This window comes from Xiphophorus maculatus, chromosome 1, assembly GCF_002775205.1.
Source record: "Xiphophorus maculatus strain JP 163 A chromosome 1, X_maculatus-5.0-male, whole genome shotgun sequence".
In the NCBI taxonomy this organism is placed as follows: domain Eukaryota; kingdom Metazoa; phylum Chordata; class Actinopteri; order Cyprinodontiformes; family Poeciliidae; genus Xiphophorus; species Xiphophorus maculatus.
In genome coordinates, this window is record NC_036443.1 from 4150308 (window position 1) to 4164578 (window position 14271).

General features: G+C 40.2%; 2 protein-coding genes across 3 annotated transcripts in view; one reads left to right on the top strand and one right to left on the bottom strand.

The window, feature by feature from the left end:
* Positions 1-6323, bottom strand: part of LOC102225728 (laminin subunit beta-2-like) — a 52328-nt gene extending 46005 nt beyond the window's left edge. Inside the window, exons 1-2 of one of the 2 annotated variants that reach the window (XM_023332355.1) lie at positions 6257-6323; positions 6144-6181 (exon numbers count right to left, since the gene is read on the bottom strand). The gene's annotated coding sequence lies outside the window, so the exon portion shown is untranslated. Of the gene's footprint in view, positions 1-6143 lie in introns of both variants that reach the window. The other variant, XM_023332351.1, reaches the window with a different exon arrangement.
* A 5590-nt stretch (positions 6324-11913) lies between these two features.
* LOC111609853 (olfactory receptor 14I1-like) lies at positions 11914-13041 on the top strand. The gene has a single exon (XM_023340620.1). The coding sequence runs from the start codon at positions 11914-11916 to the stop codon at positions 13039-13041; it is 1128 nt and encodes a 375-aa protein (XP_023196388.1).
* Positions 13042-14271: the final 1230 nt, after the last annotated feature.

The following is a 14271-nucleotide window of genomic DNA, read 5'->3' on the forward strand; positions in this document are numbered from 1 at the left end:
ACTTTTAGTTGTGCCTCTGCTGCACCATAGCTGAATAGAATAATTAGGTCATTAGCAAGGCTGGGAGAACTGATCTACACAAGGAGGAGGTAATTAAGCCATTTCATTCCAGCGTTTTGTACCTGTGGCACATCTAAAAACTGTAGGTCTGCGGCCCTCGAGGACTGGAGTTTGAGACCCCTGATCTACGGGTCCCAAGGGTTTTTACCCATCTCCACAACATCACAATTGAGGAAAACCAAGAAATTCCTCTTTCAAGCTGCTATTAATCCATTTACCCAGACCATTAAGTAACATATTGCTTTCGTCTTCTGTTGCACATCTTGGGAAATCTACAGAGGGATAATTCAGAAAGCATCAAACTGTTTGAAGTCCAAACTGTTAAAAAATTTGCAAATTTAAAATACTCAGAGGTCATCTTTGTTTTCCGCTTCCAATTAAGAAAGCAATATTATTTTAGTGTGAATTCTTTATCTTTTAAAGTAAAAGTGCAATATTTTTTAATAAAACAGACCAGACAAGAACAAATGATTGTAGGTCTGAAAAACTGTTCCGCACATTTGTTTTCATAAAGCGGTACAGTCTCTTAACTTTCCGGGTCACGTGTTTTTCTATTTTGTGGGCCTACAAGTTGCTGTCAATATACACTGCTCAAAAAAATAAAGGGAACACTTAAACAACACAATATAACTCCAAGTAAATCAAACTTCTGTGAAATCAAACTGTCCACTTAGGAAGCAACACTGATTGACAATCAATGTCACCTGCTGTTGTGCAAATGGAACTTTGTACAGAACAAAGTATTCAATGAGAATATTTCTTTCATTCAGATCTAGGATGTGTTATTTGAATGCTCCCTTTACTTTTTTGAGCAGTGTATTACCAGCAATAAAATCAACAACTTTCTCAGAAGAGCCTTGCTATAGTCAGCCACATTTAATGAATGCGTAGGCCTAATTGTAGACTCAGTTCGATTGGGGACCAAAATTGCAACATTTGTTCCATTTTCATCTGGTACAGTTCACGTTCACACTGCACTGTGTCAAACCAACCAAACCCTTTCAGAAACCTGCTCAACGCCTCTCCTTTGGTGCTGCTGCACCAAGAACCTCAGGAAATGACATGGAAACCTCTGAAGAAGACACTGAGCACAACTTCCTTATTCACTACATGTAACAAAAATTGGGCAGCGTAAGACTTTAGCGATTGTAAGATTACATTTTGTCTTTGGCAAAAGACCATTCTGTCCTCACACAGGCGTGCTAGACAAATAGCGAACAAAAAAAAAACAAAAAAAAAAACGCTAGTCCCAATGTCAAAAAGATGCACATGAACATCTTGCATGTCTCAAGTACACACATTGCTACGTAACACGTACTGCTACGGAGGCTGGACACGTTTAACATGGTTAAATATTACACAAAAACATAAATAGCAGACAAACTTAATTATTTTCTGGCAAACAATATTTGAGTACAATAACACACTACTTATGGACAAAGATAACTTCAGGCTTGAAGAAAGACACGGTCACGTTTTACGCTGGACAGACTGAATTTTAACGAAAACAAAACCTAACTTACATCCTGCCACAAGAGGGTCGTGAAACAACAGAAAATGAATACGAATTTCTCTAAGAAATCTTTTAAGTATCACAATACAAAGACCATGACCCATTTCTCCTGCTTGTGTTAAGCTACCGAGCTTGCTTTGGTTGTATTTAACCAGAATGCGCTGCACTTCCTGCCTTTGGAGCGGTTTCCCGTCCGCTTGCTGATCACATACACATTCAAACCGCATCACAGTTCACATCAACCCACCGGAGACCTACGTAGGTTCGTAGGCAGACCAGAGTTCTATACTTTGGTTTGGTCCAGATCAGAGTTTGATTTCACATCCACAAACAAACCAAATCTTCTAGACAAATGAAAGCGGCTTGAACAGGTCTGGTGTGAATGCACCCTAAGTCAAAAGTCACTGGAAGTTTTCTACAGAAAATACTATGATTTTAAAAAGACAGCAAAAAAAAAAAAAAAAACACAACAAAAATTAAAAAAAAAACATAGCAAATAAAAAAATGTGTTTTGTACTAAATATTTTCAAATTAATAAGATATTATTTTGTATAAATTTAATCCTAAAAAATGTATGCCTATCTGCACCATCTTTGCTGGAGGCATAAATTTGTTCTTGAACTGTGATTGTGGGCCAAATAAAATTATTCCAACGGTCACATATTGGTCCCCAGCACACTTTGGACTCTTCTGGTTTAAGACGACATCTTTCAGTGTAGAGAAACAGCTTCAAACCAAGTTCACCTGCTGGATGAAGGAGATCCTCAACTTATCTGAGGCAGAGTCCAGCCTCCTTATAGAGGAAATTCATCTCAGAGTTTTTGGAAACCTTTGTCTAAAATGAAGCCATTTCGGACAAAGATGGGCTAGTGAACCGTGAGCTTTGCCATGTTACTATTACAGAAAAAACAACAGAAAGAAACAAAAAAGGAGAACATAAAAAGGGCGTCGACCACCCAAACTCAGCGCAGCTAGATACATATTTCAGTTTAGACAAAGTGCCGACAAGGAAAAAGATTTCCTTCAAACATCTTCCTAATCCTCTGCACACATCGGTGGATCACTTCCTCGGAGCCAAAGGAAATCCCATAATTCTGTTGGGATGGTTGCTTAATGTCTGCTGGCATCATATAGCCTAGAAGGGCTATGTAAGAGAATTTAAAGATTTCAGAGAGAGTTTAGTCTCTCACTGAGCTGTACACAGTCATTTCCCTTGGAACTTCAAAGAAAGAAAGCTACATCTAACATCTCCTTCCGCTACCTCACGCCCACGAAGCCTACTCTAAGCACACAGAAGAACTTTTACAGATTAACATACAGTATTTAGGAGGGATGTTCTGAAAGGAGGAGGAGAATTTAGTGACAGATTATAGACAAGATCACCACCAAGAAATTCTTTGCTATAATGCATTCTCTTTGTATGAAACCAGCAATTTCAATTGCTGCTACGCTACAGCATTCATGACAGAGCCTGTCATGAATGCTAAGCTAGTTAGCATAGCCACGTCAGACAAGTGGTTTTCCTGTAACGTTAAGTTGTTTCTCCGCCATTAGCACATTTAGCAGCATGTACTTGAGTTTGACTGACAGCACTAAGACCCTCCTCCTGGCTCTGATTGGTTGTTATTGTTCGGGAGTGGTGCATTTCTTCAGATGGCAATAATAGAACTGGGAGGAGGTGGAGGACATTGATCTTTTCACTGATTATCTGTCTTATGACATGGTGACATAACACAGATAGTTCTCCATCTGTCTGACCCAAAAAGGTTCTTGTAGTAAACTGCTGGAGATTTGAAAGACACTTGGAACATCAACAGACATTTACTGTTACTTTTGATGCTCTTTGGTATTCCTCATTTGTGCTGCTTTTTTTCTGCTGTGTTTTAGTTTATTGTTTGTGTGAAAAAGTTACCACTGCACTGAAAATGAAATCCTGGATCTCATGGGACAAGAGGCTGGTTTTTACCAGGCTAATGTGAAATAAACACAATAAAATATCACGATGCCAAAGAAGAAAAAACAATGATAATCTGAGAAAAGCAGCTGTTACTGCCCATCACTCTGGGAGGCTTTGAAAAGTCATTTATAAACCATTTAAAAAACAATCAACTTCCAAGATTGTCTGGTATGAATTATGTTCATTGCACCCAAATGAACCACAAGACTTTTGGAACAATGCCTTTTGAACAGATGAGACTAAAACAAGGTGTGGCCAAAATGAACAGCAGAAAATCCATCATATGAGCTCAAATACTTTAAGCCCATTGTCCAGCATGGTGGTGGAGGGATGGTGATTTGGGATAGTTTCGCAACAACAGGGCATGGATACATTTCAGTCATCGAGTTGACAACAAGTTTCTTTATATCCCAACTTATTCTAGAGGCAAATGTGCGGCCAGTTGCCCTACAAGTAAAGCTCAGCCTAATTTAACATTGGCCCAGTCAAAGCCCAGACCTGAAACATATGAGATACTGAGGTGGGATCTTAGCAGAGCTGTGCAGATGAAAACATTTCAGAAACTATTTTTATTTATGAAACTTCCTTGGCTTTCATTATGTTATCTATGAAACACATAAGAAAATATAGTCAAAACCCAGCCAATTGGTGGTCTACATATATTAAAGAAACATTTTCTGCTCATCCCCTGCACATGAGCAGCTGAACCGCTTCTCAATCTTTCGGGAATCTGGGCTGGAGTTGATCGGAGCGGAAGGGTCACAAACCAGATCCCTGAGCTGATTAAAGCCGCACTAAGCCCTGCACAGCCACACAAACACGCCTCACTACCCAGAGAAGTTGGTGAAACGAATGAGTAGTTGCAAGGTACAATATAACATTCTATTAAAATAAATTATATTTTCATTAAAAGGAGAATTTAGAATTTACACTAATTGCACATATAATGACTTGAAATAACTTTAAGACAAGAAAGTAACTGCTGTTTTATGTGGTAGGAATCTGTTTCAGCAACATGAATCCATCAACCAAACACCAACACTGTGTTTTTTTAGTGACCCATTTAAGCAGAACATGTTCCTCAAATTATCCGGTACACCTGCTTTTTGATGACTTATCAAAGAACTTTTTGTTTCTTGTGGCAATGTTGGGGAGTTTCTCTGGTGATAAGGTGAGCAGAAGATGTTTAATGTTGCTGTAGCTGCAGATAATCCAGCTGCTGCTGCAAACAGAGCGACAGGAAAGACATTTCAAAGGTTTCATACACCTGAACATATTGAGAATTATCTCACAATGAAAAAAAAGGCCTGATATATTTGATTTCTGGAGGTGGATGAAACACATTACTGTATTCAGGAGAACAAGCGGAGACTCGATATAAGCTGTGCTTTTGAGGAAATGAAAGCATTCCTGATGTATTTTGGGCTTCACAATTAGGGTTAAGGTTTCACAAACAATCAGGCTTTACTTTGTCCTTAAAGACAGATGGCTTTACAGCAAAATATTTACTTATTGTAAATAGTTTATATATATATATATATATATATATATATATATATATATATATATATATATATATATATAAATATCAGTAAATTGATGACGAAGATGGTTTTATAGCTGATGCATTGGACGGGCAGGTTGTGGAGAATACTGAACCAAGGTGGGTGTCAAGTATTCTTTTGCAGGTTTGATGTGGTCGATACCATATTCTTTGCTTTTGATGATAATGGATCTGATGGTACTTTGGGGGATCGTCAGAGATTTAGATTTAGATCCTTGGTGTTCATAGTGTTTGGTTAGCGGTGGTGTTCCAGCCTCTGGAGCCTTTCTACTGACAGACTGCACACAGGTGGACTTCATTTCACCAAACATGTGACTCCTGAAGGTCGCACCAGAACGTTTTACAAGCTTCATACCTAATAGCTTCATACCTATAAGGGTTGAACATGTATGTACTGTACATGCCAATTGTCATGCTTTTACTTCACAGTGTTTATATATCAATTGGCTTTTATGATTTTAATTCACCAACCTAGAATATTTTGTGCAAATTAATCAAAAACACATTTAAATATAGCTTGTACCTTAGCAAAACACAAAAAAAGAGAGGTGAAAACTTTCTCAAGGCACTGTACAGTAACTATCACTCAAAAATGCTTATAAAGGTGTGAAGCAGAAAAATACAGCGTATTTTATGATAGTGAGCTATATGTCTCCTTGTTGAGATGATTCTATTAGTATGTACCACTTGTTGTCTTGCAGGATTTCGCCCAGTGAGGTAAAACCTCTCTTTGCACAATCAATGAATCGCAAAAACACTCCAAATAAAATTCTCTGACTATGTGCTTTAATTTTATGGCTGTACTTGGGAGTTTTATTGTATTTGGTTATGATCTGAAGAAAAAGCTCAAAACATCCAGGAAGTGTAATTACTTTAACCCCGCCAGGAATATAACTGATTTCTCTTCACGAAGGCCCACAGTAAGGAGACCTAAGCCGCAGACTCATCCTGCTCTTCCCAGCGGTCTGTTCATGTTGTGTTTCCTGGCTATCACACAGTAACAAACAATCTGACTGACAGGAAACTAAAACTAAACCCAGAAAACTCACCTGTTCTGCTGTGTGTTGGACCCCTCTGCATCAGCCAGCTGGGCAAAAAAGCACACACACAGTCAAACTTTCTTTCTTTTGCTTTCCTGTCTCTTACGCACACAGAAACTCACTCTGTTCCACACACTCCGACATGCCCCGTCCCGCCGGGGCAGCACGCCAGTGTGAGCTCAGTCTCCGGTTCCGCTGAGGAGGGGAAGGTGGAGGGATGGGCCCCGACTGCAGGAGGAGGGCCCATCGGTTCGTCAGGTAGCCACCACCCACGATCATGCCGAGCCCACTGAACTCAGTCATCTGCAGAAATTCGTCAGCGCTCAACCAGAACCAGTCTTTCATTGTTTGAACTTGAACTTGTGAGGAAAAAGAACAGAAAGCATTCACACACAGAGTTTTAAAGATGACCTTTCACATGGAAATAGAAGGGAATGTTTTTATTCACGCATATATCTCAATGGGGACGGGATTAATAATCACTACTGCTAAATAACGTTCTCCTCCTGCTGGGGGCTCCGGAGCTGATGCCGCCCCTTGTGGTGGTCTAAGGATATAGCAACCTCACTACAAACTTTTCAGCCCTGAATGATTCCGGTCTGAATTTTTGAATGATTTTTGATTCAGTCACGAAGTTCGTTTCTAATAAGAAATGCATCTGAAAGACGATCAAACAAATTTTTGAATAATACAACAACAACAAAAAAAGGTAACTTAATTTTCACTTCACTGAGGGAAACTGGGGACGGACAGATGCAACACTTCTTGTATTACGTTACTCAGAGATGGTTTGGATTAGACAAGCAAAATTTTTATACAGTAAACTTGCATCTATCTGTTAATAGCTATAACCATTTAAAGCTGATTAAAAAAATAATTTTTTCACAATTTGCATCTCAATGCAAAAAAGGTCAGCTGTTGCACATAACCCTGCAGCAGGCACAATTGAAACATGTTACAAATACAACATTTTACTGTTTATAAAATGACAATGATTATAATTGGATTTCTTTTTATATAACATGGTGTTCCAAATTATTATGAAAGTGATATTTTCTCAGATTTTCTTAAATGGTCAATGCAAATGATGGTCAGTATAATGTTCAAGTCATGAACTATTACAGTATAAATCACATTTTACTGAACAAAGCTCCCCATGAGAACAGTATTGTGTCCAAAAATAAAAATGAACTGTTCCAACTTATTATGCACAGCAGATTTTCTAAACATTTTATGGATTATAAAGAACTGCAAATGGTCATTCTTTGAATGTGCAGCATTAAGTGGCCATATGTACTAAAATCAAAAGCTATTTCAATCAAAAACATCTCAACAGACTGAGTTACATGTTAACATAGGACCTTCTTTGATATCACAGCACAATTCTTGATCCATTGAACTTGTGAGTTTGTGGAAAGTTTCTGCTTGAATTTCTTTGCAGGATGTCAGAAAACCTTCCCAGAGCTGCTGGTTTGATATGAACTGCATTCCACCCTCAGATCTTCTGCTTGAGGAAACTCCAAAGGTTCTCAGTGGGGTTGAGGTCAGAGGAGGATGGTGACCACACCATGAGTTTCTCATAGCAGCCAATGACACAGTGGTATTCATTGCAGCATTCATTATGATGCATGAAGATGATTTTGCTACGGAAGATACGGCTCTTCTTATTGAACCATGAAAGAAAATGATCAGTCAGAAAGTCCATCTACTTTGCTGAGGTCATTTTCACACCTTCAGGACTCTGAAGGGCCGACCAATGATTCTCTCCTCATGACTTCGGCCCAATAAATTACTCCACCACCTCCTTGCTGACATCACAGCCATGTTGGGACGTGGTGTCCATCCACCACCAACCCACTACTGCGTCCATCTGGACCATCCAGGGTTGCACAGCAGTAATCAGTGAACAAGTCTGTTTGAAAATTAATCTTCATGTACGGCTGGGCCCACTGCCACCGTTTCTGCTCTGGTTAGGGGCCCAATAGTAGGTTCATGCACTGCAAGCCTCTGGAGGATCCTCCACCTTGAGGTTCCAGAGGAACCAGCAGCTTCAAATAACTGTTTGCTGCTTTGTAAGGGCATTTTAACAGCTGCTCTCTTAATCCGATGAATTTCTCTAACAGAAACCTTCCTCATTCTGCCTTTATCTGTACAAACCCATCTTTGTTCTGAATCAGCCACAAATCGCTTCACAGTACTATGATAACGCTTCAGTTTTAGTTAAATATTTAATGTTTTCATACCTTGTCATACGGCACTACACTATCTGATGATTTTCATCAGCAGACAGATCCTTTCTCTTTCCCATATTGCTTGAAACCTGTGGCCTGCTTAATAATGTGGAACATCCTTATTAAGTAGATTTCCTTTAATTGAGCTCATGAGACAAACTAATCAACTCAGCTCTCTGAAATTAATTATAGTAATTCAAAGAGTCCTGACACACAATACCATCTATAAATTTAATAGCATAACAACAAATATAATCTTTATGACACTTAAGTCCAATTTGCATAACAATTTGGAACACGGTATAGAATGTGTAATATTATTAAGGTGCTATTTATCACCTTCGATCAGATGACAATTATATATTTATCTATAAGCATAGATATAAAAGAGTAAATTGATATAAACTACAGAAAGCTGTCAGTGACATAGGAAGAATGAAACAATTTGTGAGCCAGTCAACTTAATTTTCCAGTTGTCATTAAAAGACTTCTACAAATACCCGTAACAATGAGCATTTTAGTTCAACTTTTAGATTTGATCTGATTGGGTTCTTCTTCACACATGTTCAAATTACGTGGAGCGTGTGTTCAACATAATCTGAGATGTGATTGATCACAGCATTCAGCCATAGTTAGGTTTAGGTTAGGAGGATGTCTCGGCTCATCACGGAGAGGATTTGTATCCTGGGAATTATCAAGAGACGACGACAGTCTCCATCACTGAGCTCATTATGTGGAGCCAGCCAGCTCAGCTGATATCCGGTTTCTCTGTCCAGCGGCCGCCTATAACATGAAAGGTTGCCTCCCTCACAAAAGCTCCCTGTGCGTTTATGTGCTTCAAAGTCCGGTGGGTTTAGTTCTTGACTTACACATGACCTGACTGGTGTTTACATCTGAAGGTAAATGAAATTAGTAATACGTTTAAAATACTCTTTCGGGAGGGGAGGAGAAGAGTTTTTTTAACATATATTTGGAAAACATTTTCAGTCTGAGAACCACTTAAACCATTTAACAAACACTCAAGGACCACCAATTGCCCTGCAATAATACATGTTAATATACACTACCTGAAATGAAACATTAAACATTTGAAATAAATCAATCTGTATGTAATGAATGAATATAGTTTTAGAATGAAATTACTCATTTAAATCAACTTTTTCATGATATTGTAATCTTATGACCAGCACCGGCAGCTATATGTTTGATCGTGCAGAACTCGTTGTTTATACTGGCTAAAGGAAAAACACTAATTGCTCTTGGAGGGCCCCTGGTGGCCGCGGAAGGTCGCGCTTTACCGGTAGAATGAGTTGCCGTGCAACGTGCACTCCTCCAAAGTACAGGAGGAAGATGAGTACTCAAAACAATGTCGCACAAAAGTACTTATCCTCCAGAGACGGACAAAAGAAAGAGGAAAAATATAGGAAAAAAAGACGAAGGTTTCATGTTTCTTGGTAATGCAATGTTTGTCCAAAAGATTTGTAGAGCTGCTAGAACATCAACTTGATGGCGACCTTGAGCGATCCAGTTCAACTGAGTTGTAACTTTAAATGAGTAGATTATCTTGGTTGGCTCTATAAGTTTCTGAGGGTTTTTTTTAGGGTTGGTTTAAAACGGCATGATTAATAATGTTTGATGACAATAATTAAAACTTCTCAATGTTTGACATTATGTAGTAAAATGTTTTTACATCAGGCTACATGGCTACTACAATGATATGTCAATGAGTTGCTCTACGCTGTAGTTGGTGAAATGTTGCTTGCTGCTGAGCACAAGAATTGATGTGGCTAAAACAAACATTTTTACATAAACTTACAAGTTATGTGAAACCTCTCCAGGAGAACTGTTACAATCATTTGCCCAGTACTGGTCCACATTCTAAAATGAGAAAGACTCACTTAGTATGAATTTAATTTTTAGCTATTGTAATTATGCCTAAGAGAAATTTATTTAATCAGAGAATGTCATGAATATGTATTCCATCATAAGTAGGGCTGCACTGACTGCAGTTTTCTGGTCCGTCACCAATTATAGATCTTTAAAAAGCCTGACATGGCAATTTTGATTTTGGTCAACATCAATTTTCTTTGTCTGAAATGTTGCTAAATATAGCAAGAAAGTCACTGTGTTGGCAAAGTGGGGTGACTATTGCTAACTCTGTCATGGAACAGCAGAACAGGACAGGGGGTGATTTTTAAAAACACCTTTGCTGAAGTAGATAAGATCTGGGGATAAGATCGATTTCACCTCTAAATATTGGCTGACAAAAACTTTTTTAAAACCACCAGGATGTCTTATCCATTTAATATACCTCCTTGTGAAAATGCACTAAAATCCTTCATGAGAAAGACTTGCCTGTTTAATATGTAAAGCTAGTACATGCAGATGCACTAAAATCCTATATTAAAGTATCCTACATTCATAAAATACACATGGTAGCCCAGCATATCAGAGGAAATAAGAATTTCCTCAAGGTTCCTAAGAGCACAGTGGTCTCCATAATGGAAGAAGTTTGGGACGACCGCATCTCTGTGCTATCGTGGAAGAAGAAGAGCCTTGGTGAGAGAGGTAAAGAAGAACCCAAAAATCACTGTTGCTGAGCTCCAGAGATACAGTAGGGAGATGTGTGTCCAAGATTTGACATTTAAAACACCGCAGTGGTGGAGGAATCAAATATCAAATATGCCAGGCATGTGCAGAAAGGGGGGGGGAGGGTTCGAGCCCCTGCCCTTTTTATTCTCGATGCCCCTAGTGCCCTTTTTGAGTTTTTTTCAAAAAACTTTTTAAATTATTTTTATTTTTAATCTGTATGTCAGAAGGCCTGTTTGTGCCCCTCAGCAATAATATTTAGCTAAATATAATAATTTAGTAAAAATAAACTAGTCTGGCTGCCCTCAGTCCACTAATGACTCTCAGAGCCTCCATGTTGTTCAGACTCCGGGTCCATGGTGAGGAGGAGGGGGCCCAGACACATTAAAACTTACCTTTCTTGACTTTTTTCTATTCTTCCTCTTTCTTTCCTCTGTCCTTTTTTGCAATATTATTTTGCTAACTCATCTTCCACCGGTGCTTTGGAGGTTGGGATGCTCACCGCACATTGCAGCTCATATTACCGGTGAGGTGTGACCTACCATGGCCACCAGGGGGCCCCCAAGAGCAATTTATTTTTTCTTTCTGTCCATAAAAAGAAAACAAATCACAAGTATTTAATGAAATTGGGTGTTTTTGTTATCATAATGACATAGAAATTGTTACTAAAAAAAAAATAAAAAAATCAGCTCCACTGAGGGGAGCCCTAAGCAGCTGCTTAGTTTGCTTATGCCTTGGGCTGGCCCTGATCAGCACCAGCTGCCCACGCTCAGGTAAAAAAATAAAACTGCTTCCAGTCCAGGGAGGCTGACTCTGGCCAGGCAACACCCCCCAATGCCCACCCATTCCGCCGCAACTGGATCAGAGTATAAAAGTGTTGGCTGGATGCAGAGCAAACAGAGCACAGGACACAGCTGACTGAGAATATCTCCGTTTTTTGAGAGTTTACCTTGATGAACATGGAAAACGTTTCTGAGACGCTGATTTCACAGGCGGGAGACATCAGTTCCAAGTGCCACTCCAACGTAGCAGCGGGACACCTTTTCCATTCCATCATTCCTCGCGGACCGACAGTCCCCGCGCTCATTTGCGTTTTTGCCTTCCTGACTCTTTTCTCTTTATTGGCCAACCTGTTAACTTTGTACACCATCGAGCGGTCGGGAGACTTCTCCTATCTGCCGCGGTTCATCCTCTGCAAAAGCCTGATCTTCAGCGACCTGCTCCAGACCGTCACCTTCGCTCCCGCGATCATCAACTCGCTCGCGCGGCGCCAGACCATGGCGTTCAACCTTTACTGCTACTTTCAGCACGTCGTCGGCGGAGCCACCATCTTCTCCAGCCTCACCACCATCACCTGCATGGCACTGGAGCGCTACCTGTTCGTGTGCTACGCCCTCCAGTACACGGTGACGGTGACCCGGGAGCGCGTGAGCAAAGTCCTCGTCCTCATCTGGTTGTACTCTGCCGCCATCGGCGTCGTCAGCTTGAGTCTGGTGCTGAGTAAAGGAAGGCAGGAGAACGTCCCGGACGTCACCGTGGGGCTGCTATGCGAACCGGACATCATGGAGCAGCACGTGGGCTCCCCGCGCGCTCCCGCTATATTCCGAAAAGTGGCCGGTTCCCTCACGCTGCTGCTCTGCCTGCTGGCACACGCCTTCTCATACTTCAGGATGTATCGCAACGCCAGCAACGCCGTTGTGCCGTTTAACGAGATCAACGCCGCGGCGCGACGGACCGTCCTCTTCTACTGCGGGATGCTGTTCCTGCAGCTGCTGCCGCTGCTCATCAAGGTGACGTCGGACGCGCTGTGGTTGACCGGCGTCATCGAGATGTCCGCCGGGTCTCGGGAGGACTGTCTTGCCGGCCCCTCGGCGACCGCGGCGGGGTTCCACGTGTCCCTGCTGGTCATGCTGCTGGTCCCACCCTGCATCAACCCTCTGGTGTACGGACTGCGGAGCGTGGAGCTCAGGAAGGCGCTGGTCAAGCTGCTCCGCTGGCGCGTGGGGCACAGAGGCGACCAGGAGCGGCCGCGCGGGATGATGCGGCTCAGGAACTTTGTGCATCCCAACCTTCCTGACGCGGGTTAGACAAGCAAGAGACCAACACAGTGTACAGAACCAGGCTTTAATTAAAATCAAATCTATTTAAATATATATAATATACGACAGATACATTAAATAAAAATGTATCTTTTATTTAATTAATTTATTTAATTATGTGCATAATTTATGAAATGCACAATCAAAAAATGCTTAACTCAGTTAATGACAACTGACTCATCTCGCTCATCCCTGGACACTCAAACGCTTTAAAGTGAAGCGAGGCTGCTTCACACCGGGGTCAGAAACCCTTACGACCACCAAGGAGAAGCCCAGGGACACCGCGACAGAGACGGACGGAGCCGCGGCTTTTGAACCGGCAACCCACTGATTACAGGATGATCTTCTACCTCCTCGGCCACCGTCGTCCCGAATGTTATTTAATATTGGTTGGCTATTCAAACCAAACATCTTGACCAAACAGATGCCGTGAATGTCACTTTATTGAAATAATTAGAGCACACTTTGTAATTATGCATGATAACAACAATATTTTATTTTACAAATTTATAATTCATATATTTTATTGCAAATTATGAAAAAGTACAATAATTTTGCACGTCATTTTTATATTTAAAGAATGTATTTCTAGTAATTCTACAAAGAATCACAAATAAATATGCATTTCATCTAAGATTTTTTTTTTTTTTTATTCTTAGATTAAAAAACAAACAAACTAAGATCCAGCATTTGCCATGCGCCAGTATGGGAGTAAAAATACTTCGGTATTTATCAAAGAATGAAAATAAATCATGTGAGGAATGATTTTTGTTTAAAATCCATCCAAATACAATGGATGGATTTTAAAAAAATGCCTAACAAGATCTAAATGATTTTGTGTATAATTTTAATAATAATAATAATAATAATAATATGCAAATTTGACATTTTTCAAATACAAAGCATTTTTATGGCTAATTACTCCAAGGGTAATTCGCCAGAACAGACAACAAATTCTAAGTGTTGTACACTAGTACATTGAATATAGATTTTATATATTGCAGCATATCATTTCATCATGGATGTCTGCTGTGCCTCACTGCTGTGCCTCAGCTCCCATTAACCAGGAACCACTCACTAGGAGCAGAGCTGAAATTAGCTGGTTAATCAGTCCTCAAGTAGAACCTGCATTGACTGTTTAACTGGCACGCTGGGCATTGCTTGCAAAGTGGAGTTTTAAAACAACCTTACAGTATTGGAGGTTGTCTTACTTTCTAC

Excerpts from the sequence above, each read along its gene's own strand:
- LOC111609853 (XM_023340620.1), top strand. The coding sequence starts at position 11,914 with ATGGAAAACGTTTCTGAGACGCTGATTTCACAGGCGGGAGACATCAGT.